This window comes from Salvia splendens, chromosome 15, assembly GCF_004379255.2.
Source record: "Salvia splendens isolate huo1 chromosome 15, SspV2, whole genome shotgun sequence".
Taxonomy (NCBI): Eukaryota; Viridiplantae; Streptophyta; class Magnoliopsida; order Lamiales; family Lamiaceae; genus Salvia; species Salvia splendens.
In genome coordinates this window covers 34369026-34391980 of record NC_056046.1, presented here as the reverse complement: position 1 = coordinate 34391980, position 22955 = coordinate 34369026, and the positions used below count along the sequence as shown (strand labels likewise).

At 40.2% G+C, this 22955-nt stretch overlaps 1 protein-coding gene across 1 annotated transcript; it reads left to right on the top strand.

Annotated features, from left to right (window-relative positions):
• The first annotated feature begins 2495 nt into the window (after positions 1 to 2495).
• Positions 2496 to 22373, top strand: LOC121767081 (norbelladine synthase-like). The gene is made up of 3 exons (XM_042163282.1): positions 2496 to 2828; positions 2909 to 3007; positions 22204 to 22373. Exons 1-3 carry the CDS (start codon positions 2645 to 2647, stop codon positions 22371 to 22373), a joined length of 453 nt encoding a protein of 150 aa, XP_042019216.1. The 5' UTR covers positions 2496 to 2644.
• The last annotated feature ends 582 nt before the right edge of the window (positions 22374 to 22955 follow it).

Below are 22955 nucleotides of genomic sequence, written 5' to 3'. Positions count from 1 at the left end.
CTAGGGTCCTTGCAGCATCTTAGTGTGAAACACAACACAAATCACAACCCTTGGATCATTAGATTGGATGATTGTGATTAGTTACATTATCATACTAAAAATCTACATTATTAGCCGAGGTACATTATTAGACTAGAAATTTACATTATTAGACTAAAACTGTACATTTTAAACAAAATGCTACATTATTAGCCGAGGAACATTATTAGGCTAAAAATCTACATTATTAGATGACGCGTGGCATTAATCTAACCGTTAGATCACAAAACCAATGAATTGCATGTGTTTTGTGTTTCACTTATACTTAGCGTTTGGATATGAATACATCCCTATAATATATATATATAGGGTTGGACTAGGGTGCTAACTATTTACAGTAATAACTAATACCTATCAATGCTATGTATTAAAATTATCAACACAAAGACATAATTATATCAATATAACATGTAAATTTAAATATCAATACAAAGACATAATTTATCAACACAAGAAAGATTGATAAATTTATGTCTTTGTGTTGATATTTTTAACATACAATATTGATATTTAGGTATTAGTTATTACTGTAAAAAGTTAGTATTTGATTACAAACATATATATATATATATATATATATATATATATATATATATGTGTGTGTGTGTGTGTGTATGAGAATGTAAATACAAAATATGGGGTGTTACAACAATTGATCTATGTCAGGAGGTGAAATAATTCTGCGACAATTTATGTCAATAATAATTCCGTTGCCATCACTTCGACCTGAGCTCGATTAAGATGGTTCTGTCAGGGGCGGTGCCACTGGGGAACGAGCTGGAAGTCGCAGACAGTTTTGGACAGGTGAAAAGTGAAAAATAACTTATATTCCTTCATTTTTCATGTCCTTTAAATGATCATTTAATACCGGAAACACTAAATTCAATTTAATTAGTCCCTACATTTGTGTAGAGATTATAAGAATTATACTACTAATTGATTAACTTTATTTTACTCTAAATTCAGTGTTAGGAAAATTAGTTGGGTAGGTGGAGGAATGTGAAGTTAAGTCGGATTAACTTGTCATTACTCCCTATTGATGTATTGCATATATAACTAATCGATTTGAATCCTTATTATGGTACCACTTGCATCTAATACTTTGTCAATTTTGATTTATAATATAACTTAATGCACCGTTCCTAGAGAGAGATATTGCACCGAATTTTCAACAAATTCAACATTTATTTATTGAACAATAGAATGTCATACTTAATTTGATTTCATTTTATTTAACCCTTTTTTTATAGTGATGCTCCCGTGTTTGTCGGGTAATTTCAATAAATTGTTTAATTAATTATAGAATGACTGCCAATCTCTGCAGTTGCTACCACGTAACATGCATGTTAAAAATTTGTACACGAAATTATGTACTTAGCCATGTATGATAATAATATTATTATCATAATTTATATCCTTTTTTATTCTAGGTGGGTTAGATAGACCACGAGGAATTCAAAGATATTAGACAAAAATAATAAATTCATGGGCCGACTAATAAACATAAACTTCCTAGCCCGTTTGTCCATTATTCTAGGTGGATTAGATAGACCACAAGGAATTCATGTTATTGGAAAAAAATAATAAATTCATGGGCTGACTAATAAACACAAATTTCCTAGCCTGTTTGTCCGTACTATATTTTTTCGTAAGTAATATTTAGTTATATTATAATCCAAAATTGTCAAAGTATTAGATGCAAGTGGTACCATGATAAAGATTCGAATCGATTAGATATATATGCATCACATCAATGAGGAGTAATGACAAATTAATCCGACCTAACTTCACATTCCTCCACCTACCCAACTAATTTTTCCTAACACTGAATTTAGAGTAAAACAAAGTAAATCAATTAGTAGTATAATTCTTATAATCTCAACACAAATATAGGGAATAATTAAATTGAATTTAGTGTTTCTGGTATTAAATGATCATTTGAAGGACATGAAAAATGAAGTTAGGTATATCAGGTTATTTTCACTTTTCACCTGTCCAAAAACCGCATGCGACACGCGGCTGTGCAGAGCCGCTTCCAGCTCCTTCCCCAGCGGCCCCGCCCCTGGCATAACCATCCTGATCGAGCTTAGGTCGAAGTTATCCACCAGCGGAATTATTAGTAACATAGATGTTTCATATTTTTATTAGTGTGATGGTTGAATTTGTCGCAGAATTATTTCACCTATGAAACATAAATCAATTATGTCTTCAACTAGTCTTTCAAGTGATGTTTCAAAACTAATAAAGATGATTTTTATATTTCTACGGCCTAGGGCTATATTTGTAAATTCTCTGTAATTTAAGATTGAAATAGTGTTTCACAATAAAACAATCATTTTTACCCATAATTCAACGGGGCCATCTCCCATTAAATGCTCTATGAATACCCCTATTTAACCAACAAATCAAACACTATATTGAGATAATAAACGAGTCACACAGAAAATTTAACCAACAAATCAAACACTATATTGGGCCGTTAAATGCTCTATGAATGCCCCTATTTACCAATTCAACCACACCCTTATTTTAATAAATAATAACCCCCTCAATCTCAACTCCTCTTTGTTGTGCATAATCACATCCGCCGCAACCGAAATCAAAGATGTACGGAACAATGTCCGCTGAGATGACGGTTGATGTACCGGCAACCGAAGCGTGGAAGCTCTACGGCACTCTACAGCTCCCCAAAGTGGCGGAGGAAGCCAACTCCGACTTTATCAGCCGGGTCGACGTCGTCCAAGGGGACAGCGGCGCCAGAACCATTTTCGAGGTCGTTTTCCGTCCAGGTACCATCCACATTCAGTTCAATCAACTTCCGCTAGATTTATGTAATTATCCTAATTAATTTAATTGATTAATTGAGCAGGGATGGGAGGGGGAATGAAGTCGTTCAAGGAGAAATTCATGGTGGTGGATAACGAGAAGCGTGTGAAGGAGGCAGAGGTTGTGGAAGGTGGATTTCTGGATCTATCGTACGAGATTCAATGTGATAGAGGTGAAGGGAAACGAGAAGCAGTGTATAACTCGATCTACGATCGAGTACGAGCTCAAAGAAGAAGCTGCAGCGAATGTTGAAATCGCTTCCATTAAACCATTCACTGGCCTCATGCTACTCTGTGCTAAGTATTTGCTCCGCAACAATGACAATTGATCAACTATAGCCGCAACAATGACAATTGATCTACTATTAACCTGGGACTGCGTGTTTTATTTTCATGGTTTCTAAAATAAATTTCTATCCTCCTACTATATATCTCTGTATTTCATTTTCTCTTTTTTCATGCTTTTAATAACAACAATCAATATGGATCTACATATTTTATCAACTCATAACTATGAAATCTTGAAAAAGCTGCCACAAGAAAATCCTACTCCCTACGTTAGCTATTAAAAGTCACACTCTTTGATACGCTCGGTTTTTGCACTATTTTAGGGCCTTTATTTGGTCCTTTTTGAGTATCAATGTTGCATTACATGTCCAATAATTACATATTTTATCTATTTTGGTATTTTGACGTGTTTTGTGAGAAATTTGCAAATTTGAGCCTAAAAAGATAGCTAAAACTCGAAGATGAAAATCTGGAGCATTCGACCCACCCAGCTGACCGCTGGCGGCCAACGATTGTTGAACAAATAGCAGTCCGCTTTGAAAAAGTTGTGCTGAAAAGGCTAGTTCAAGACATAATTGTAACACCCCAAATCAGGGTTTAGTTGGAAAATTCCTTTCTACACAAATTTGTCAATTTAGGCTGAAATTTTTATAATTTGTGCACAACACTGAATGTTATTTTATATAGAATTGGGGTTACACAAGTATCACGTCAGTCAGATTGAGCAAGAAAATAGAATTAAATCGGAAATTATATAGCGTATACAATAAAAGGGAGAAATGGTCATTTTGCATAAAAGATGCTATGTATATTTTTATCTCCAAAACTCTTCGAGAGGCACGATTTTTTTAGGTTTGTAATTATTTTTTTACTACAATCAAGACACTTATACATGGAATCATCTAGAAAGAATATGAATGATCAAAATAGTATCATTTGTCATTTATTATTCATAATTAATTAAATAATGTGGCTCTTGCTATAAAATCAAATATAGCTACTAGCCTACTATTCACCCCACTTTGGAGAATCAACCGATTAGTAATCAAAGGAGGAAGAAGAAGTTGCAATCTATAATAGTTTCACTTAATTTGTGTTGACGCTTTGAACCAGTCGAACCAACGTATGGTTATCAAGGTAGGGCTCTCTTTTATCCTATTTTTCTTTTATTTGAAACTTATGATAGGTTATGAGGTAAAAATTTTCTGACGTCGTTGGTTGTCAAATAAGGTGTGTGTTACGTTTTGAGTTTATCTATCAATCCTTGTCCGTAGACGTCGGAAACATAAGTTTTTCCATTGAACTAAATTGAGTTGAACCTATGTATGATTTTGGGTATGAACTAACTATCTTAGTGCATTAATCCATGAATCATAATTGGTCAAATTGTTGTTGAAAATGAATAATATATCTTATTTAGTGACTAAAATAAATTTATTAGAATTTATAATGGTCATTTGATATATTTTTGGAAATTGATTGGAATATTGAAGTGAAAGATGTTTTTTTAGTAAGGAATTGAATATGGTAATGACTAATAACTAAGTGTGATTATATGAGTGGATTAACCATAGAAATGAGACTAGAATTGATGATTGAAGCATATTCTAACGATTGCAAATAAATTGAAATTAAAGAAGTTTAGTTGATAAGGTTAATGAGTTTTATTTATAAGATTTGGTAAAAGAAATATGATTTAGAATGACTATGGATGTTAAACTAAATTTGAGGATTTACTAAGTAAGATTAGTAATTACGGAGTATAAAGTAACTAGTGGAAATAGTAACTTAGAATTTGATTAAGGGAATAAAAGACATGAAACAAACATGGAATGGATAGATAAAATGAGTAGTATATGGAATGCATTTAATTGATCTTGAAATTTATCTGTGATTATTAATATTTTTAAATTAGTATTAATTTGACGAACATAAAACTTTGAATAGGTAATAGAATATTTGGTGATTTTTTTTATTGGAGGATTTAATTAGGAGTAATTACTGCAATCTATATATATATATATACCTATATATAATGGGGTGTGCTAGGGTCCTTACAGCATCTTAGTGTAAAACACAACACAAATCACAACCCTTGGATCATTAGATTGGATGATTGTGATTAGTTACATTATCATACTAAAAATCTACATTATTAGCCGAGGTACATTAGACTAGAAATTTACATTATTAGACTAAAACTGTACATTTTTAAACAAAATGCTACATTATTAGTTGAGGTACATTATTAGGCTAAAAATCTACATTATTAGATGACACGTGACATTAATCTAACCGTTAGATCAAAAACCAATGGATTGCATGTGTTTTGTGTTTCACTTATACTTAGCGTGTAGATATGAATACATCCCTATAATATATATATATATATATATATATATATATAGGGTTTTGATCTATGCAAAACCATATTTAAATAACTCAAAGAAAATAGCGATGACAATTCCTCGGCTTGGCAAACAGATTTCCTAAACTAGCTAAACAGCAACAAAGCATGCAGTGGATACCATTTTCCTAAAACAGAAAGGTACGGATGAAAAGCTGCAACAACGAAACTCTGACTCTCCAATGATCTTCATATCTTTCAACATTCCAAACATAAACATGTAGAAAACAGAACATTAAACCAGTTCGGAACAGAGCATGACGATTCGAACGTCAGAAATTACGATTAGCCATAAAATAAGCAGAACTACAACTACTAGACGAAGCAAATAAAAGAACAAGAACTAAACATCCACAAACATGCAGAATTCAACCAATATGCTCCAGATCCACACGTCGAAAGCTCAATACACTCCGGATCCAAGCAATCTGAATCCAACTACAATTAAACCCAACTCCATCAACGCCGATTCAACAGATTCACTCTGATCAACTACAATTCAACCCCAATCCAAGCACCACGTCGAAATTCACTCTGATCACTCTGATCAGGTGCGAAAAGCATCCAAAAACAAGTAAATCAACTCCAAACATCAAAAATCAACATCCAACATCAGAATCAACTCAACGATAACAGAAAATAACACTTCCATAACCATCAGAATCAAGTTTCAACAAAAAGTAAGAAAAGCCGAGCTTCGAACAGTGAAGTCTCTGTCGGAATTCAAATGGAAATTTAATTAAGAAGCAGTAAAATGTTTCTTCGCCCTTATAAGGACGGTGTTACACCACGTCGAACGTCAAAAACCCGATGAAACCCCCTATATTACCCTATTTCTGTACAGTGTGTAGAGAAGTGTGTATGCGAATGCGTGAGCTAAGAGCGAGAAGGTGTGATGATGATTTTTCTGCTGTGTGCTCCTTTTATAGACGGGGAGTTGATCTTCTAGATTCTTCTTTGAAATTTCCAATTTGCCCTCCTTCTGGGGATTTCCTCTGTCTGGTAAATAATGCTCTTTTTCTCTCTTTCCTGCTTGATTCCTTCGCCCTGCAATTATCTTCCTCCACTTCCTAGCCCTGGCGAATTTCTCTACACAACTGGTTTAAAACATGTGTTAGACCCCTGGAAATTACTGAATTTACCCCCATAACCGATGCGTGAAATTAGCCTTATCAAACCGCTCACACTTAAATCATACTTGTCCTCGAGTATAAAGACAAGAAAAAGAAATAAGGCGAATTTCAATGCCTGGTTATCCTACGACCGACCCTAAAATAAAGAGACAACAAACTCCTAGACCTAGACACATAAAACTGACCCAAAAAAAAGAAAAACAAAACACATATGCATGAACTAGTTTCAATTATTAAGCAGTCGTCCCCTCAAGCTTAAGGTCAATGCGATTGTCTACAGTCTCCGAATCTTCCCCTTCCCTTTTTCCACCTAGTCGGCTTGTCAGTTTGTCAAGATAGCCTATGACTTCACCAATTGTTGGATTCGCTTGATCACTCATTCATCACCAGGGATGTTAGGATCGTTCACTCTTTATATTGCTATACCACTGATGCCTCGAGTTATGAGAATTCTCTTTTGATAGCTCCTACTCCCTTTAATTCATGGGTCAGGTTACTATTGCATCCTGCCCTTGGATTTTTATTCTCCCATTCCATCTGGACTTCGTCCAGCTTATACCTCCTAATCTTCCTAGACGTCGTCCAACTTATACCTCCCAATGTAATTTTTTTTATATATATCCCCCCTGGACTTCGCCAGCTTATACCTCCTTTTCCTGGACTTCGTCCAGCTTATACCTCCAGTACCCTTTTCCCAGGCCTGTGAAGCTATACTTATCCGCCTTAGAATTTCCTCCTTTCTAACTTCTCTCCCTAAGCATCATGTGGCAACCCCTCTCTTTATGTGTGTTAGAATAAAGTGTTTAGGCTTATAACTCACTTTATGGAGGGCTTTAAAACTAGATCAGCTAAGGCATGTTCTATCGTCCTTAATTCATTCAAACCGATTCAGTTTATTAAGGAAAGAGGCCTCAAGGTTGACGTGCATCCTCTCTTCAGTTACTCTCACTAAGGGAATCTTGCTTTATTATTTCACCAGCTCATGCTAAACACATAAATCATAAAAAAGAAAAACTGACTCCTAGACCTAGCAACTTCTACGCATGCTGGACACAGACTGCACTAACTTCCTCTTCCCTCCCACTTCACTCAAGCTTGTCCCCAAGCAATCCTAGTGAAGGGGGGAAACAGGGCAGTTGGTGCACACATACACCAAACTAAAGCAATAAAGACATACTTCACGAAACACATATGTACAAAATAAACTTCTCACACTTAGACCGGGCACCGGGCTAAGTGGGAGAAGATATTACTTCCTAACAGAAACATAAGCATGCCATATTAACGTAAACTTCTCACACTTAGACCAAGGATTGAGCTAAGTGGAAGAGAACACATGTACATAACTAAGCATGCTAATCACAGAAACACATATTCACAAACTCAAGACACGAACATGCACTATAGACAAAAGGAAAAATGAAAATGCTGAAATATAAATTTACTTGGTCTTGGGGGGTATCAATTCTGAGTCTGGCCCCCACGGAAGCCAGACTTTGGTGGTACGTTGGGGCGGTTCATCTTCACTTTCTTCTTAACCGGCGACGCCGGTTCCTCTTCTTCAATCTCAGCTTGCTTAGATATAGGCTTTCTCACAGTCAGGGTTGCCACGGGTTGGGACACGGACAAAGGGTTCTGGAGAGATGAACTTCCTTGACCAGGCTACATGGTTACACTGCTTGGTTCAGGAGGCAGCTTCCGCTGGGTCGGTGGAAATTTTTTCTTCAGCCAGTCGACCATCTTCATCATAATTCTCACCGCGTCCGCCATCCGATCATTCTGCATGAACGATTTCCCTGCCAAATCATTGATGCTCCCCTTGAGCGCCTGTATCTCTCCGCGAACTTCACCAAGTTCTTTTCGAACTTCCATCATCTCCTTCTTCAAGCTTTCACTGTCCACACTGGTCGACGCCTCCACTCCATCCAACTCACGCTTCACCGGGGCCTCTGCCTTTTCTACCTCATAAAAACACACATCCATGTCGTCCATGTAAAGGAGACCCTTGTTGAAGAAATACTCCACGTTGAACAGCTCCGGAGCCTCACACATGCGCACGTCAGGTGCAGACTTGGCAATCTTCATCACTATGTTACGCTGGAGGTAGGCACCGAGGATGTGGCAGGTGTATAGGTGGTGAGAAGGGTTAGAGGTCATCAGATGGCACTCTTGAGCCAACCAGTAGCCCAGGTGGACCTTGATCTTTTTCGACATACACCAGGTGAAGTAAAGCTCAGGAGTTGTGAGGGCAGAGCTTGCTGTTCCCATTAAGTTGTATCCGATGAAGACTTGAGCAAATCGGAGGGGGTGGTTAGAGATGTGGAACCCCATTGATTGGCTTGTCTTGAAGGTCCCAACCCCTTTTGTGAGTAATGAACTCCCACGCTACCTGCGGCCTGAATCCCGGGGTGTACTTAGGGGGACCGACCATGCGTTCATTCCATATTCCTTCCTCGTCCTCTGCATAGGTAAATAGACCCATTCTTAAAGACCCCTCCTGGATACTCATTTCATACTCCACATTGAACATCCTAAAGGAGATGGAGTTAGCGTCTAGATCAACTGCGGGCCTAAAGGCGATGGAGTCAGCGTCTAGATCAACTGTGGACTTGAGTCGGAAGATAGAAAAGAATTCTCTGGCTAAAGCAGTGGGCACCTGCGCCGTGATGTGTTTCAATAACCATTCGAACCCAATGTCTTGTATGTGCGAAAGGAATTCCTCTTCCGAATCAATCTCCCGGAGTGCCTCCGGATCATATCGCTTCCCAGATTTTGCCAGTTTCCCACTTGCTCCTCGCTCCTTGTAAGTCTGGGCCCTCCTCGGATTAACAAATTCTCCCATTTCTTTCAGCAGCTTCTTTGTCACCCAGACTTCTGTCCTTTCATAGTTAAGCTCCTCTGCTTGCACATCCTCATCGTCATCGTCTATTTCACTATTTGTACTTGGGCCTTCCAATCCCTTTGTGAACGGCAGCTTAGTGGCTTCCAGTAATAGCTCCTCAGTTAGCTCGGCGGCTGGAGTTTCTCTGGACCGTTTAAGTGGGACCTGAGCTTCTTGCTTCCCTTTGCGTTTGCGCTCAGCAGCCAAGCGCCTTGTCTCTACTTCCCCAAGCTCGTCCCCCGGTCCCGGAGCATCTTCTTCTGCTTCAACTCCTGCCCCTTGAGCATCGAACTGAAGTTTCCTAGCCCTGGGTGTCTCCATCAGTTCCTCTATCCTCCTACTTTGCCTAATCATCCTTCTGGCTGTCCTATCATCGACCGGCGTCATCTCCTCCTCGTTGTCGAGGTCCACTATCTCCTTCTCTGTTTCTTCTTCCTCGTCGTCGCCATCTGCGAATTCCTCCTCCATCTCCTGAAGAATCTCTTCCTCAAAATCAACAGGGGCTTTCCCCTCCTCATCATTCCCAGCAAAAGGGGTTTCCCCCTCCAAACTCTCACAAGGGGTTTCCCCCTCCACATTCTTCACGGGGTTTCCCCCTCTATACCCTCCATAGTACCAGGGGTCTCCCCGTCAAGCTTATCAACACCAACATTGGGTTTCCCCCTCAACAGTCTCCATAGGGCTAACACCAACACCTTCCCCTCCGCCTCCCTCCTCCGTCTCTGATCCCTCTACATTTTTGCTCTGAGCCGCTGCTGCATGTGGTTGATTTGGGGCAGGGGCTTCGGCTGAAACTTGGGAACTTTCGGTGGGGAAGGTATCGGTAGCTTTGAGATTGGACGGTTGTGGTGGTGCTTGGAATGTGGGTTGGGTCGGCTTTCTCCTTTCACGCGGCGTTGAGAAGCGGACGAACAACTCCATCGCCGCCTCCTTACTCCTGAATTTTGTGATAAATTCCTCCATAATATCCTCTGCGTCGAGGTTGGTGGTCGTCTGGGCGGTGGTCGACTTTTCGGTAGAACTTTCCAGAACAGAATCCGGTCACCTCACGGCTTGTGCCTCGGGAACAGGGTTTCTTTTTTCTGTGGTGGTGTTTGTGGTTGTCTTCTTCATGACTTCTTGACTGGAATTTTGTGGTGGTTTGCGGTGGTTTTCTGGTGGTTTCTTGGGGCTGCACTTCAACGAAAACAAAGAAAAGAAAAGTAAAGGTTTGAGAGAAAATAATTGGAAGAGAGAAGTTATAATTTGGGGAATTATTTTTTTATGAAGGAAAGCCAATACAAAAGGAAATACAAAAAGAAAGGAAATAAAATTAAAGGAAAAGAAAAAGATATTAAGGGAGAGAGACGGTCGGCAACTGACGCAATGCGTCAGAAACCGTACACCTCCTGATCTTATCCTAGAATTTGAAATTCAAATTTTGAATTTTTTTTGTACTAATTCCCCCGCTTCTTCTGAACTGCCTCCCCTATCACAACTACTAGAGATAAAACGAAACATCAACCTCCCAGGTCGAGGAGATCATGAGATTTCCCAGGGCAAGTTGGTGTTTCAAAAATATTTTTGGAAGATTAATTAATATTTTTTCCTTTGTTTAGTGTTTTTTTACTTTTAAAAACATATTTATATTATTTACACTCGTGTCTGAGTATTCTCGGGATCCCCAGGTTCAGTGCATAGACTTAGCATTAGATCCCCATTTACCTGACCCAAGATTTCTCGGAGAATACTCAAATCACTTCACCGCTTAGGCAATGACAGGGAGTGCGCGTAGTGGCACTTCCTCCACTACACACAACTCTGACCCATCCCTAAATATCTTAACTCTATGACCATTAACATGGAAAAGAATAGAGTTAGAAACGCTTCCCTATATCTCCAAAGCTCCGTTTGCTCGAAGGCCAACAATGGTGTAAGGTTCGATCCATTTTGACTTCAGCTTACCAGGCATCAACTTGAGCCTGGACTGGAAAGGAGCACCTTCTGACCCACCTGCAATTCCTTGACCCGGAGGTTTTTATCATGCCACAACTTCGTTTTCTCCTTATACCACATTGCATCATCATATAACTCAAGTCTCAATTCCTCCAGCTCTTGTAACTGCAACTTCCTCTCTTCTTCACTGGCCTGGGGCTTCATGTTTATCTCCTTGACTGCCCAATATGCTCTATGCTCCACCCCGACGGGGAGGTGGCACATTTTTCCAAAAACCAATCTATAAGGCGACATTCCTATCGGTGTCTTGAATGCAGTCCTGTAGGCCCAGAGCGCATCATCCAACCGCTTGCTCTAATCTTTCCTTGACGTGTTAACCATTTTTTCCAGAATGCTTTTTATCTCTCGATTGGAGATTTTTGCCTAGCCATTTGACTGGGGTGGTAAGGAGTGGAAAGTCTATGGTGAACTCCATATTTTCTCATCAAGGTTTCTATAGTTCGGTTACAGAAGTGTGTTCCCTGGTCTGATATGATGGCTCGGGGCACACCGTATCTGTTAAAAATGTTAACCTTTAAAAACTTCGCCACTTCCTTTGACTCACAGGAGCTCGTAGCCTTGGCTTCTATCCACTTGGATACATAATCCACCGCGACCAGTATATAGGTATTGCCATAGGATGATGGGAATGGTCCCATGAAATCCATACCCCATATGTCGAAGATCTCGCAAACGATTACTGGGATTTGTGGCATCTCATCTCTCTTCGAAATTCCTCCAGTTTGCTGGCACATCTCACAATTTTGACAGAATTCAAAAGAATCCTTGTTTAGCGTGGGCCAGTAGAATCCACTGTCTAAGACTTTCCTTGCAGTCTTCCTTGGTCTAAAATGACCTCTACATGCTAATGCATGGCAGTGATTAAGTACATCCCTCTGCTCCCATTCTGGGATACATCTTCTTATCACCTGATCGGCTCCCATCTTCCACAAGTAAGGATCGTCCCAAAAATAGTACTTTGCCTCGCTTTTGAGTTTCATCTTCTGGGCCCGGGAAATTTCCTGCGAACTAGGTACCTCTCCTGTGACTAAGCAATTTGCCAGGTCAGCGAACCACAGTTCTGCGTTCAGCGGATATTTCCCTATTTCAGCATCTCCTGGACCTATTGCTGCCATCACTTCTTCCCATCTGATGGGTCTAGGAGATTCTCCTATCCAGTAAAGATGTTCCTCCGGGAATGCATCTGGTATAGCTTTCTCGGTATCTCCTTGAAACTCTTGTAAAAGCAACACCCATCGGATTAACCTTGGCTTAGACTCCTTCTTCGCCAGTAAGTACTTGATAGCTGCGCGGTCTGTAAAAACAATCACCCTTGACCCAAGCAGATATGGTCGGAACTTCTCGAATGAATACACGACAGCTAACATTTCCTTCTACATGGTATCATAGTTCTTCTGGGCTTGATTAAGGGTTTTTGAGGCGTAGAAGATCACGTAGCTCTTCCCATCAATTCTTTGACCTAGTACTGCTCCCACTGCAAAATCACTTGCATCGCACATGACTTCAAACGGATGAGTCCAGTCGGGTGCTCTAATTATGGGGGCCGACACAAGCTTATCCTTCAGAAGTTGGAAAGCTTTTTTAAAATCTTGGTCGAAGACGAATTCCACATCATTATGCAAGAGGTGGGTAAGCGGCTGCGCGATTTTCACGAAATCTTTGACAAACCTTCTGTAGAACCCTGCATGACCTAGGAATCCTCTGACTTCTTTCTGATTCGTAGGGTAGGGCAACTTCAAGATCACGTCCACGTTTGCCTTATCCACCTGAATGCCTTTCTCTGAAACCACATGACCTAGGACAATTCCTTCCAGTACCATGAAGTGGCATTTCTCAAAATTGAGAACCAAATTCTTCTCTTGGCATCTCTTCAGTACAAGGTCTAGATTGGCTAAACTGGAATCAAAAGAGCTCCCATACACGGTAAAGTCATCCATGAAGATCTCAATACATACCTCCAGTAGGTCCGAGAAGACACTCATCATGCAACGTTGAAAGGTGCCCGCGCATTGCACAGAACAAACGACATTCTTCTGTATGCGTACGTCCCGAAGGGGTACGTAAACGTCATCTTCTCTTGATCCTCGAGATCTACATAGATCTGGAAGAATCTGTTTTATCTATCTAAGAAACAAAAATACTGCTTCCCAACCAATCTCTCCAGCATCTGGTGGATAAAGGGTAATGGGAAATGGTCCTTCCTAGTTGCTTCGTTCAGCTTCCTGTAATCTATACACATCTTCCACCTGAATCCCTAACTTCTTAGGCACCATGTGAACAGGGCTGACCCACTCACTATCTGGGATCGAATAGATAATGCCCAGAGATAGCAATTTCAATACTTCCTTCAGGACCTCTTCCCTCATGTTCGGGTTCAACTTTCTTTGCGGATCCTTATGAGCTTTTGCACCTTCCTCCAAAGATCAGGGCTGATCCCCACTAGGTCTGAGAGAGTCCATCCAATGGCCTTCTTGTTCCTTCGGATGACTTCCAATAACTCCCCTTCCCGTTCCTGGGTCAAGTTGCTGTTTACTATCACAGGGAACATCTCGTTCTCCTCCAAATATGCATACTTCAGACCAGGTGGAAGTGTTTTCAGTTCTTTCTTGGGCACACTCATTGCTTGGGGCAAGGGATTCTTCTCCATCTCTGGCCCTGGTAAATTTTCCATACTCGCAACATGGGCTGATCTCCTTGACCTGACAAGTTCAAGATTTCCGCAAAACTCCACGATCGCTTGCACAAGTTCCTCATCGGTCAACTCGAAAGTGTTCATGGCTTCACACAATCCTGCAACTTCTCTGTCGATGTTGTGACTCAACTCTGAATTGTCGATCTGTTACTGCATTAATTGAGTCTCAAGATATTCTTGGACCAGGGGGTTAATGACATCTATGGCATGCAAATTTTCTACATCTAAAGGTTTCTTCATGGCTTCATCTATGCTGAACGTGTATTTTTCCCCATGATAATCCAAGCATATGGTACCATCAAAAACATCAATGATTGTCTTAGCCGTGCGTAAGAAAGGTCTCCCTAGAAGTACCCCGCTAGACTCGGCAGATTCATTTTCACTCATCTTTATCACATGGAAATCGGCACGGTACAGGAAATCATGCACCTTGACTATCACATTTTCTAAAACCCCCTCTGGACAAATGCACGACCTATCCGCTAACTGGATTACCACTTTCGTATCCACGATTCCTACTCCTACCAACCTCTTATAGATGGAAAGCGGTAAAACATTTATTGACGCTCCTTGGTCACACATAGCATGCTCAATTCTGATATCACCATTAGAAATGGGTAGAGTGAACATACCCGGGTCCGTGTATTTTGAGGGCATCCTTGGCTTCTGTATCACTGCCGACACGTTTTCCCCGATCAATATCTTGTCACTGGGTTTAGTCTTCCCAACGATGAACTCTATGAAGAACTTGCTGAAGATAGGCAGCTTCAAGGCCTGCAGGAACGACAAGTTGATCTCCAGCTTCCCAAAGATGTCCATGAAGTCTACCGGTTCATCCTTTTTCTTCTTGGCCTCTCCTCCGTAGGGAAATGGCTTTACTTGCTTCACCATGCTAGGGGAATCTCCCTTAGAGTATTCTCCAGTTTCCTTCATCACCTTTTAAACCTCTACCTTGGGCTCCGGGTCTAGGAAGAATGGGTCAGCCATCCGGGGTAGTGGTCTTCCCAAATCACCAGTCTGAACGTCATCCTCTGTTCTGGTCTCCCCTGTTTCAGTATAGCCTTTATAGGAACTTGGGTTCTCCTTCTCCTTGCTCATCGCGAGAGGTATGTTTCCATCCACTTTCATCGTAGGACCTTCATAACCATGTCCGGACCTCAGAGTGATTTGACTGATGTTTTCCCTGTCCGGTGGCTTGACTGTGGCAGGGATTTTCCCTTCGTTCCCTCGCAGCACACTTAGGGAGGTTGCGATCTGAGATAACTGTTTTGCCATCATGTCCATCGCAGCCTTGTGTTCCATCTGAGCATCCTGAAGTTTATGCACCATGTCATTGTTGGACTACAAATTGCTCTTCATGCGCTGCTGCGTACTGACTAGGTCGTGTACCATGTCATACATGCTTCTCTGTGATCTGGAATTCGGTTGACTGGTACCTGATCCTTGACTGTGATTAGGTCCATTTCCCTGATTCGAGCGAAAATTTCGTTCACCTCTTGAATTGTTGTTGTACTGATTTCCTGGCCCCTGGTTCCCCTGGTAATTGGGTTGGGAGTTCTGATAATTTCCTGGGTTGTTCCTCTGGTGCGGTGGCACATAGGACTTCCCTTGGTTATTCTGGTTCCTATTGCCCCAATTAGAGTGGTCTCCTTGATTCCGATTGCCCCAGTTGTTCTGCCCCTCCTGGTTTCTCCCTGACCAGTTAGACTGCCTCTCTGGTGGGTGTGCATAATTGGTATTCTGCTGTGGAGGTGGCTGGGTTGGATCGTTGTCGGACCATCTAAAGTTTGGGTGAATTCTCCATGGAGCCTCCTTCTGTTTCCCTTAGTTCCAACTCCCATCTGGATTCCAGCTTCCCATCGAATTCACCTAGGCCTGGTATTCTCCCTCTTGAGGGCCATAGTACTGCTGGGGTGGAGTTTCTTCTGGGCCTGGAGTTTTCTCTATTTCTTGTGAGGCAGGGCTTTTCTCAATCGCATTCAGAAGTGCTTTTTCCAACCTGTCAATCCTGACCTCCACTCTCTCATCACCCTGTTCCATCACCGCATTGGCTGAGCCTCTCCTCATAATGTTGCGTGGGTTATCATATGCCTTCTTTGCATCAATCAACCTTCCCAAAGTTTCTCTAGCTTCACTTACTTACTTCTTTGTAAAATTTCCCCCACTCGAGGAATTCATCAGATCCTTTGACTCAGGGTTTGCTCCCTCGTAGAACAGATAAAAGGTTTCAGCCTCTATCATCCTGTGATTTGGACAAGCATCGAGCAACCCTTTAAAACGTGACCAATAGTGACTCAAGGACTCATCATAATCCTGCTTACACTCCAGAATATCCTTCTTGAGGGCATTGATTTTGTTCGAAGGGAAAAAGTAGTCTAAGAAGACCAATGTGAAAACTCCCCAGGTACAGATAGAATCCTGTGGCAACCTTAACAGCCATGTGTTGGCTTCTCCCTTCAAAGCGAATGGAATTGCGCGTAGGCGATAGTCCTCATCCGTTGCATAGTTGGGCCTTTTCTGAATACTGCACAGCTTGCTAAACTCGTTCAGGAACTCATATGGACACTCGTTCTTTCGCCAAGAGAACATTGGTAGAACGCCTAGCACATTCGTCTTGATGTCGATGGACCTCTGACGCTGATTTGTAAAAATAGCCTAGGCTGGCTCACCATCTAGATGGGCAGTGAGTGAACCGATCTCAGGATCGGGATCGACTACGTGTGCCATGTCACCGATCTTTTCTTCCTCTGTATCTGAATATGACTCAAACTCCTCTTTGACTGACGATTTATGATCCTCGTCACTATCTGAACTCAACGGTTCTGGATCTCCTGTTGTTAGCCCTGATCTGGTGGTAACTGGGAATGTTGTTTCCTTGAACTGCCAACTAGACTGTGTGTAATTCCAATGTCCGAACCTTGAGCCCTTCTCCAACCAGGTGTGTAATTCCAATGTCCGAACCTTGAGCCCTTGCGCATAAACTGAACTGGAAAGAAAACAGACAATTTAAAATGAAACTACATACGCCAAAACCTCTAAACACAAACATACACAACGTCATCCATCCCCGACAACGGCGCCATTTGAAACTATGGGATTCAAGGACTGTGTGTACTTTGTTATGTCAAGTTTATCGGGTCCAGAGAATTCGCTAGATGACATGGTCTAGGAACTCAGAGAACCTTCAAAATTCAGGTCGTCGGACACACAATTTCCTGTTTCAAAACCCTCAACCCGCTATACTATTGGCTAGTACAAGGAAGTAGGGATCGATCCCACGAAGATGGATGTGTTTGCATGCATTTGGAGACTTTGGAAGGGGTTTGGCTGCCACCACGGAACTTGGGGTTGAGAAATTAGCTACTAGACTGGGAAATGAAATTTACCTGACAGCTAGACCTAGGAAACGGAAAATACACATGCATACATTAGGACTAAACTTTCTTAAATAACTCAAAGAAAACAGCGATGACAATTCCTCGGCCTGGCAAACAGATTTCCTAAACTAGCTAAACAGTAACAAAGCATGGAGTGGGGACCATTTTCCCAAAATAGAAAGGTACAAAGGAAAAATTGCAACAACGAAACTCTGACTGTCTAACTAACAACGATCTTCATATCTTTCAACATTCTAAACAAACATGTGGAAAACAGAGCATTAAACCAGATCAAAACAGAGCATGACGATTTGAACGCCGGAAATTACGATTAGCCAGAAAATAAGTAGATCTACAACTACTAGACGAAGCAAACAAAAGAACAGGAACTAAACATCCACAACCACGCAGAATTCAATCAATCTGCTTCAGATCCACACATCGGAAGCTCAATCCACTCCTGATCCAAGCAATCTGAATCCAACTACAGTTAAACCTAACTCCATCAACGCCGATTGAAATGATTCACTCCGATCAACTACAATTCAACCCCAATCCAACAGATCAGGTGCGAAAAGCATCCAAAACAAGTAAATTAACTCCAAACATCAGAAATCAACATCCAACATCAGAATCAACTCAACGATAACAGAAAATAACACTTCCATAACCATCAGAATCAAGTTTCAACAAAAGTAAGAAAACCCGAGCTTTGAACAGCAAAGTCTCGGTCGGAATTCAAATGAAAATTTAACTAAAAAGCAATAAATTGTTTCTTCGCCCTTATAAGGACGGTGTTACACCACGTTAACGTCAAAAACCCGATGAAACCCCCTATATTACCCTATTTCTGTGCAGTGTGTAGAGAAGTGTGTGTGCGAAAGCGTGAGCTAAGCGAGAAGGTGTGATGATGATTTTTCTACTGCGTGCTCCTCTATTTATAGACGGGGAGTTGATCTTCTAGATTCTTATTTGAAATCTTCAATTTTCCCCCTTTTGGGGATTTTCTCCGTCTGGTAAATAATGTTCTTTTGCTCTCTTTACTGCTTGATTCCTTCGCCCGACAATTATCTTCCTCCACTTCCTGGCCCTGGCGAATTTCTCTACACACCTGGCTTAAAACATGTGTTAGATCCTGGAAATTACTGAATTTACCCCCATAACCGATGCGTGAAATTAACCTTATCAATATTTCTATCCAATAGATCTGCCCCCTTCAAAATGGTATGCTAAGGGGGTTTTCGGTTGCCAAGATAAAATCTCATGATTAAAAATGTATGTTTGGTTCATAAGACTGACCCCTACAACTTAATCCTAGATGGATAGTCTCATGATAATTAGTCATAGCCTCTCCCTTCCAAGTAAAATAATCTCACAACTTAATCCTAGATGGATAGTCTCATGGCATTGTCAGGGCAACCGAACGCCACCTTTGTATTTGTGCTTGGTTTCTTTTCTGTTGTGCAGATTTTTATATCATAAAAAAAAACAATTGTGAACGCACACTAGATCAAGGGGTATACCGGTTTTTAATCAGCTCACATATCATAGAAGAGTACCGAGAGGCTTGGGGATTGAGAACTATCCGGGTTACCAAAGTCCAATCGAAGAGAACTTCATGTAGTATAGCCTTGCGTAGTATTTCCTATTTTTAGTTCAAGTTCAGAAAGTTTGAGTGAGACAGAAGCATAATCGATGGCTGAGAATGAGTACAATGACGCCCCACCACCTGTGGGAAGGTTTGGAGATATCCTTAGATCGGGAGTTGAACACCCGGGGGAGTTTGCTTATGCAAATGACAATGTCAAAGGATATGCAGTGTATTAATCACTGTAGGCAACATAAATCAAAACCAAATTTACCCTGTTCATTGTGTAAAGGGCCTCCACCATCAATGGAGAGCGATTGCTCACAACACTTGTAGTCTGTAGTGAAACACAATCCATCAGGATCTTATAAGTTTTCTCCCCTGTGGTGAAACACACATCCCTCAAGATCTTATTGTCTGTGATCACCCAAAGAAATTGGGAGTTGCATCAGTTGGATGTAAAGATAGCCTTTCTACATTGTGATTTGGAAAAACCATATACATGGAGCAGCCTCTCGGGTTTCAAGTTCCTGGGCAAGAAAGTAAAGTTTGTTTGCTAAAGTAAAGCTTGTTATGGGTTGAAGCAAAGTAGCCGCCAGTGGTATAAAACTTTTGATGCACATCTGATGAATGTTGGTTTTGTCAAGTCTGCCTATGATAGTTGCATGTACATCAAGTCACTGAATGGAAAGGCAGTGGCATACTTGGTCTTGTATGTTGATGATATGTTGGTGGGAGCTGAGAATCTTACAAAAATTAGCACTATAAAGCAAGAACTCCAAAAGGACTTTGAAATGAAGGATTTGGGGGAAGCCCGGAGGATACTAGGAATGGACATTCATAGAGATAGAAGCAAAGGGAAATTGTGGCGGACTTAGACTGATTACTTGACAATGTTGATTCAGAAGTTTTGAAGAATTCTAAGAGTGTCTATTCCATTGGGACAACATTTTAAGCTATCACTCGAGCAGATCCCGAAGAAAGAGGTCGAAAGATTAGAAGTGCAAGATATCCCTTATGTCAACATTATAGGAAGCATTATGTACTGTATGATATTTACAAGGCCTGACTTAGCCCATGGGATAAGCGTGACCAGTAGATATATGAAGGAGTTTGGTAATGATCATTGGATGGCCTTGAAGTGGATTCTGAGATACATCAGTGGTACTAAGAATACTGGGATCTTGTTTAAGTAGCAAGGAAGTAGTGAAAATCCATTATTGGGGATTTGGAGTATTGCGATTTGACTCAACTTATTTCAACACAAGTAATACCCGCAAGTGTACGGGGCTAGTGTAGCAATTAGCAAGCAAGAGTATCGTATCCCACACAGACAAATTTGTATCAACTTAACTACCACGAACAAATGTTAACTACTATTTAGACAAACGGGAAAGGTTTGATTTGTTTTAACGCTAATAAAAGCATATAATAAGCAAGTAAACAAATGAAAACCAGTAAACAAGTTGTGAAAAGATAATATGGAGAAAATTGTAGAACTCAAGGATCCGATGCACAATTCCAAGCTCTTATCCAATCTATTTGCCTTACCTTTTGGTGTCCCTAGAGTTATTAATTCGATCACAATTATAGATTAAACCCCATCCCAAGGTGAGAAACCTGTAGATTAGGTGTTAGGTGCTAGAATTGAAGTCCACTTCTAATCCTAAACCCCTAACTCCCAAAAGCACGATAAGATCAAAGACCTCACTCAAAACCTCAAATCTCCCGAGTTCTATTGTATTAAGGTGTGAATTATTCTTATTTCCAGATTAATTATTTTATCTCCCGATTAATCTAATTAATCCTACACAATCAAGTGGTGATCAAGCAATTGAAAGGAATAAATCCAAGAATAATCAAATAACTACAAGAGCAAGGTAAGAACGAAATTGATTGAATAAAAACTATGAAATTAGTGCATCATCACCAAGAATTCTACAAAAAGTGTTTAGCTACTCATATTCATGGAGAAAACCAAGTTTAACACAAAGGAATCCAACAAACACATGAATAAAAGATACTAATTACTCCCGTGAGATAGATCTATGGAGTGAAGCTTCAATCTTCCGAAGGTGTTCTTGGGGTGTGTATGGAGTGTGGAGACGGTAGGTGTAGAATATGAATGTGTTGACTGCAACCCTAGCCTTTTTCTTCTATTTTTCTCCTGTCAAAAATCATGTTTTATGCTAAAAGACCCGTCAAATCAAAGTACCCGGCCGGGTGATATTAATGTTAGAGTTTGTATACTAAAAATCACATTTCGAGTGATTGAATACTGTAAAAACTCTTATTTTATTTTACAAGGAATGAAACAAATTATTTTTGCCATAATGTTGTTATGTTTTACATTTAATGGATGTTTATTGCATGTTTAAATGTATAAGTAACTTAACAAAGTCTAAGTCTTTGTTTTAGTAGACCGGTTGTGGGCGACGTCAACTTTAAGGTAACACGGTCAGTTTTGAACAAAGAAAAACAAGAATTTCACAACCCAAATAGGCCTAGACTACCTATCGTGAAAGGTTGCAATGTCAGTCCGCATATTTCTAAGCCTTACTGAAATAAGATGACATTGGTGTGGTAGAGCACTGAATTGGATCTAACAGCGAGACAAGTCTTTATGCTATCTACTGAAAGACGAGGTCTTGATAATTATTTATTTCTTATTCAATGTACGTTAGCATTGAGCATACGGTTTTGATTATGCACTACTTTGACTTACCAAATGGTTTGGGTGTTTCGCAACCCAGGACGGCGGCGCCGGAACCATTCTCGAGGTCGTTTTCCATCCAGGTACCATCCACATTCAGTTCAATCAACTTCCGCTAGATTTATGTAATTATCCTAATTAATTTAATTGATTAATTGAGCAGGGATGGGGGGGGGGGGAATGAAGTCGTTCAAGGAGAAAGTCATGGTGGTGGATAACGAGAAGCGTGTGAAGGAGGCAGAGGTTGTGGAAGGTGGATTTCTAGATCTAGGGTTCACGCTGTATCGTATGAGATTCAATGTGATAGAGGTGGAGGGAAACGAGAAGCAATGTATAACTCGATCTACGATCGAGTACGAGCTCAAAGAAGAAGCTGCAGCGAATGTTGAAATCGCTTCCATTAAACCATTCACTGGTCTCACGCTGTATCCATGAAAAAGGATACAAATTATGATAATATTATTATTATCATACATGGCTAAGTACATAACTTCATGTACAAATTTTTAACATGCATGTTACGTGGTAGCAACTGCAGAGATTGATAGTCATTCTATAATTAATTAAACAATTTATTGAAATTATCCGACTAAGGCAGGAGCATCACTATAAAAAAAGGGTTAAATAAAATGAAATCAAATTAATTATGCCATTCTATTGTTCAATAAATAAATGTTGAATTTGTTGAAAATTCGGTGCAATATCTCTCTCTAGGAACCGTGCATTTAGTTATATTATAAATCAAAATTGACAAAGTATTAGATGCAAGTGGTACCATAATAAGGATTCAAATCGATTAGTTATATATGCAATACATCAATAGGGAGTAATGACAAGTTAATCCGACTTAACTTCACATTCCTCCAACTACCCCACTAATTTTCCTAACACTGAATTTAGAGTAAAATAAAGTAAATCAATTAGTAGTATAATTCTTATAATCTCTACACAAATATAGGGATTAATTAAATTGAATTTAGTGTTTCCGGTATTAAATGATCATTTAAAGGACATGAA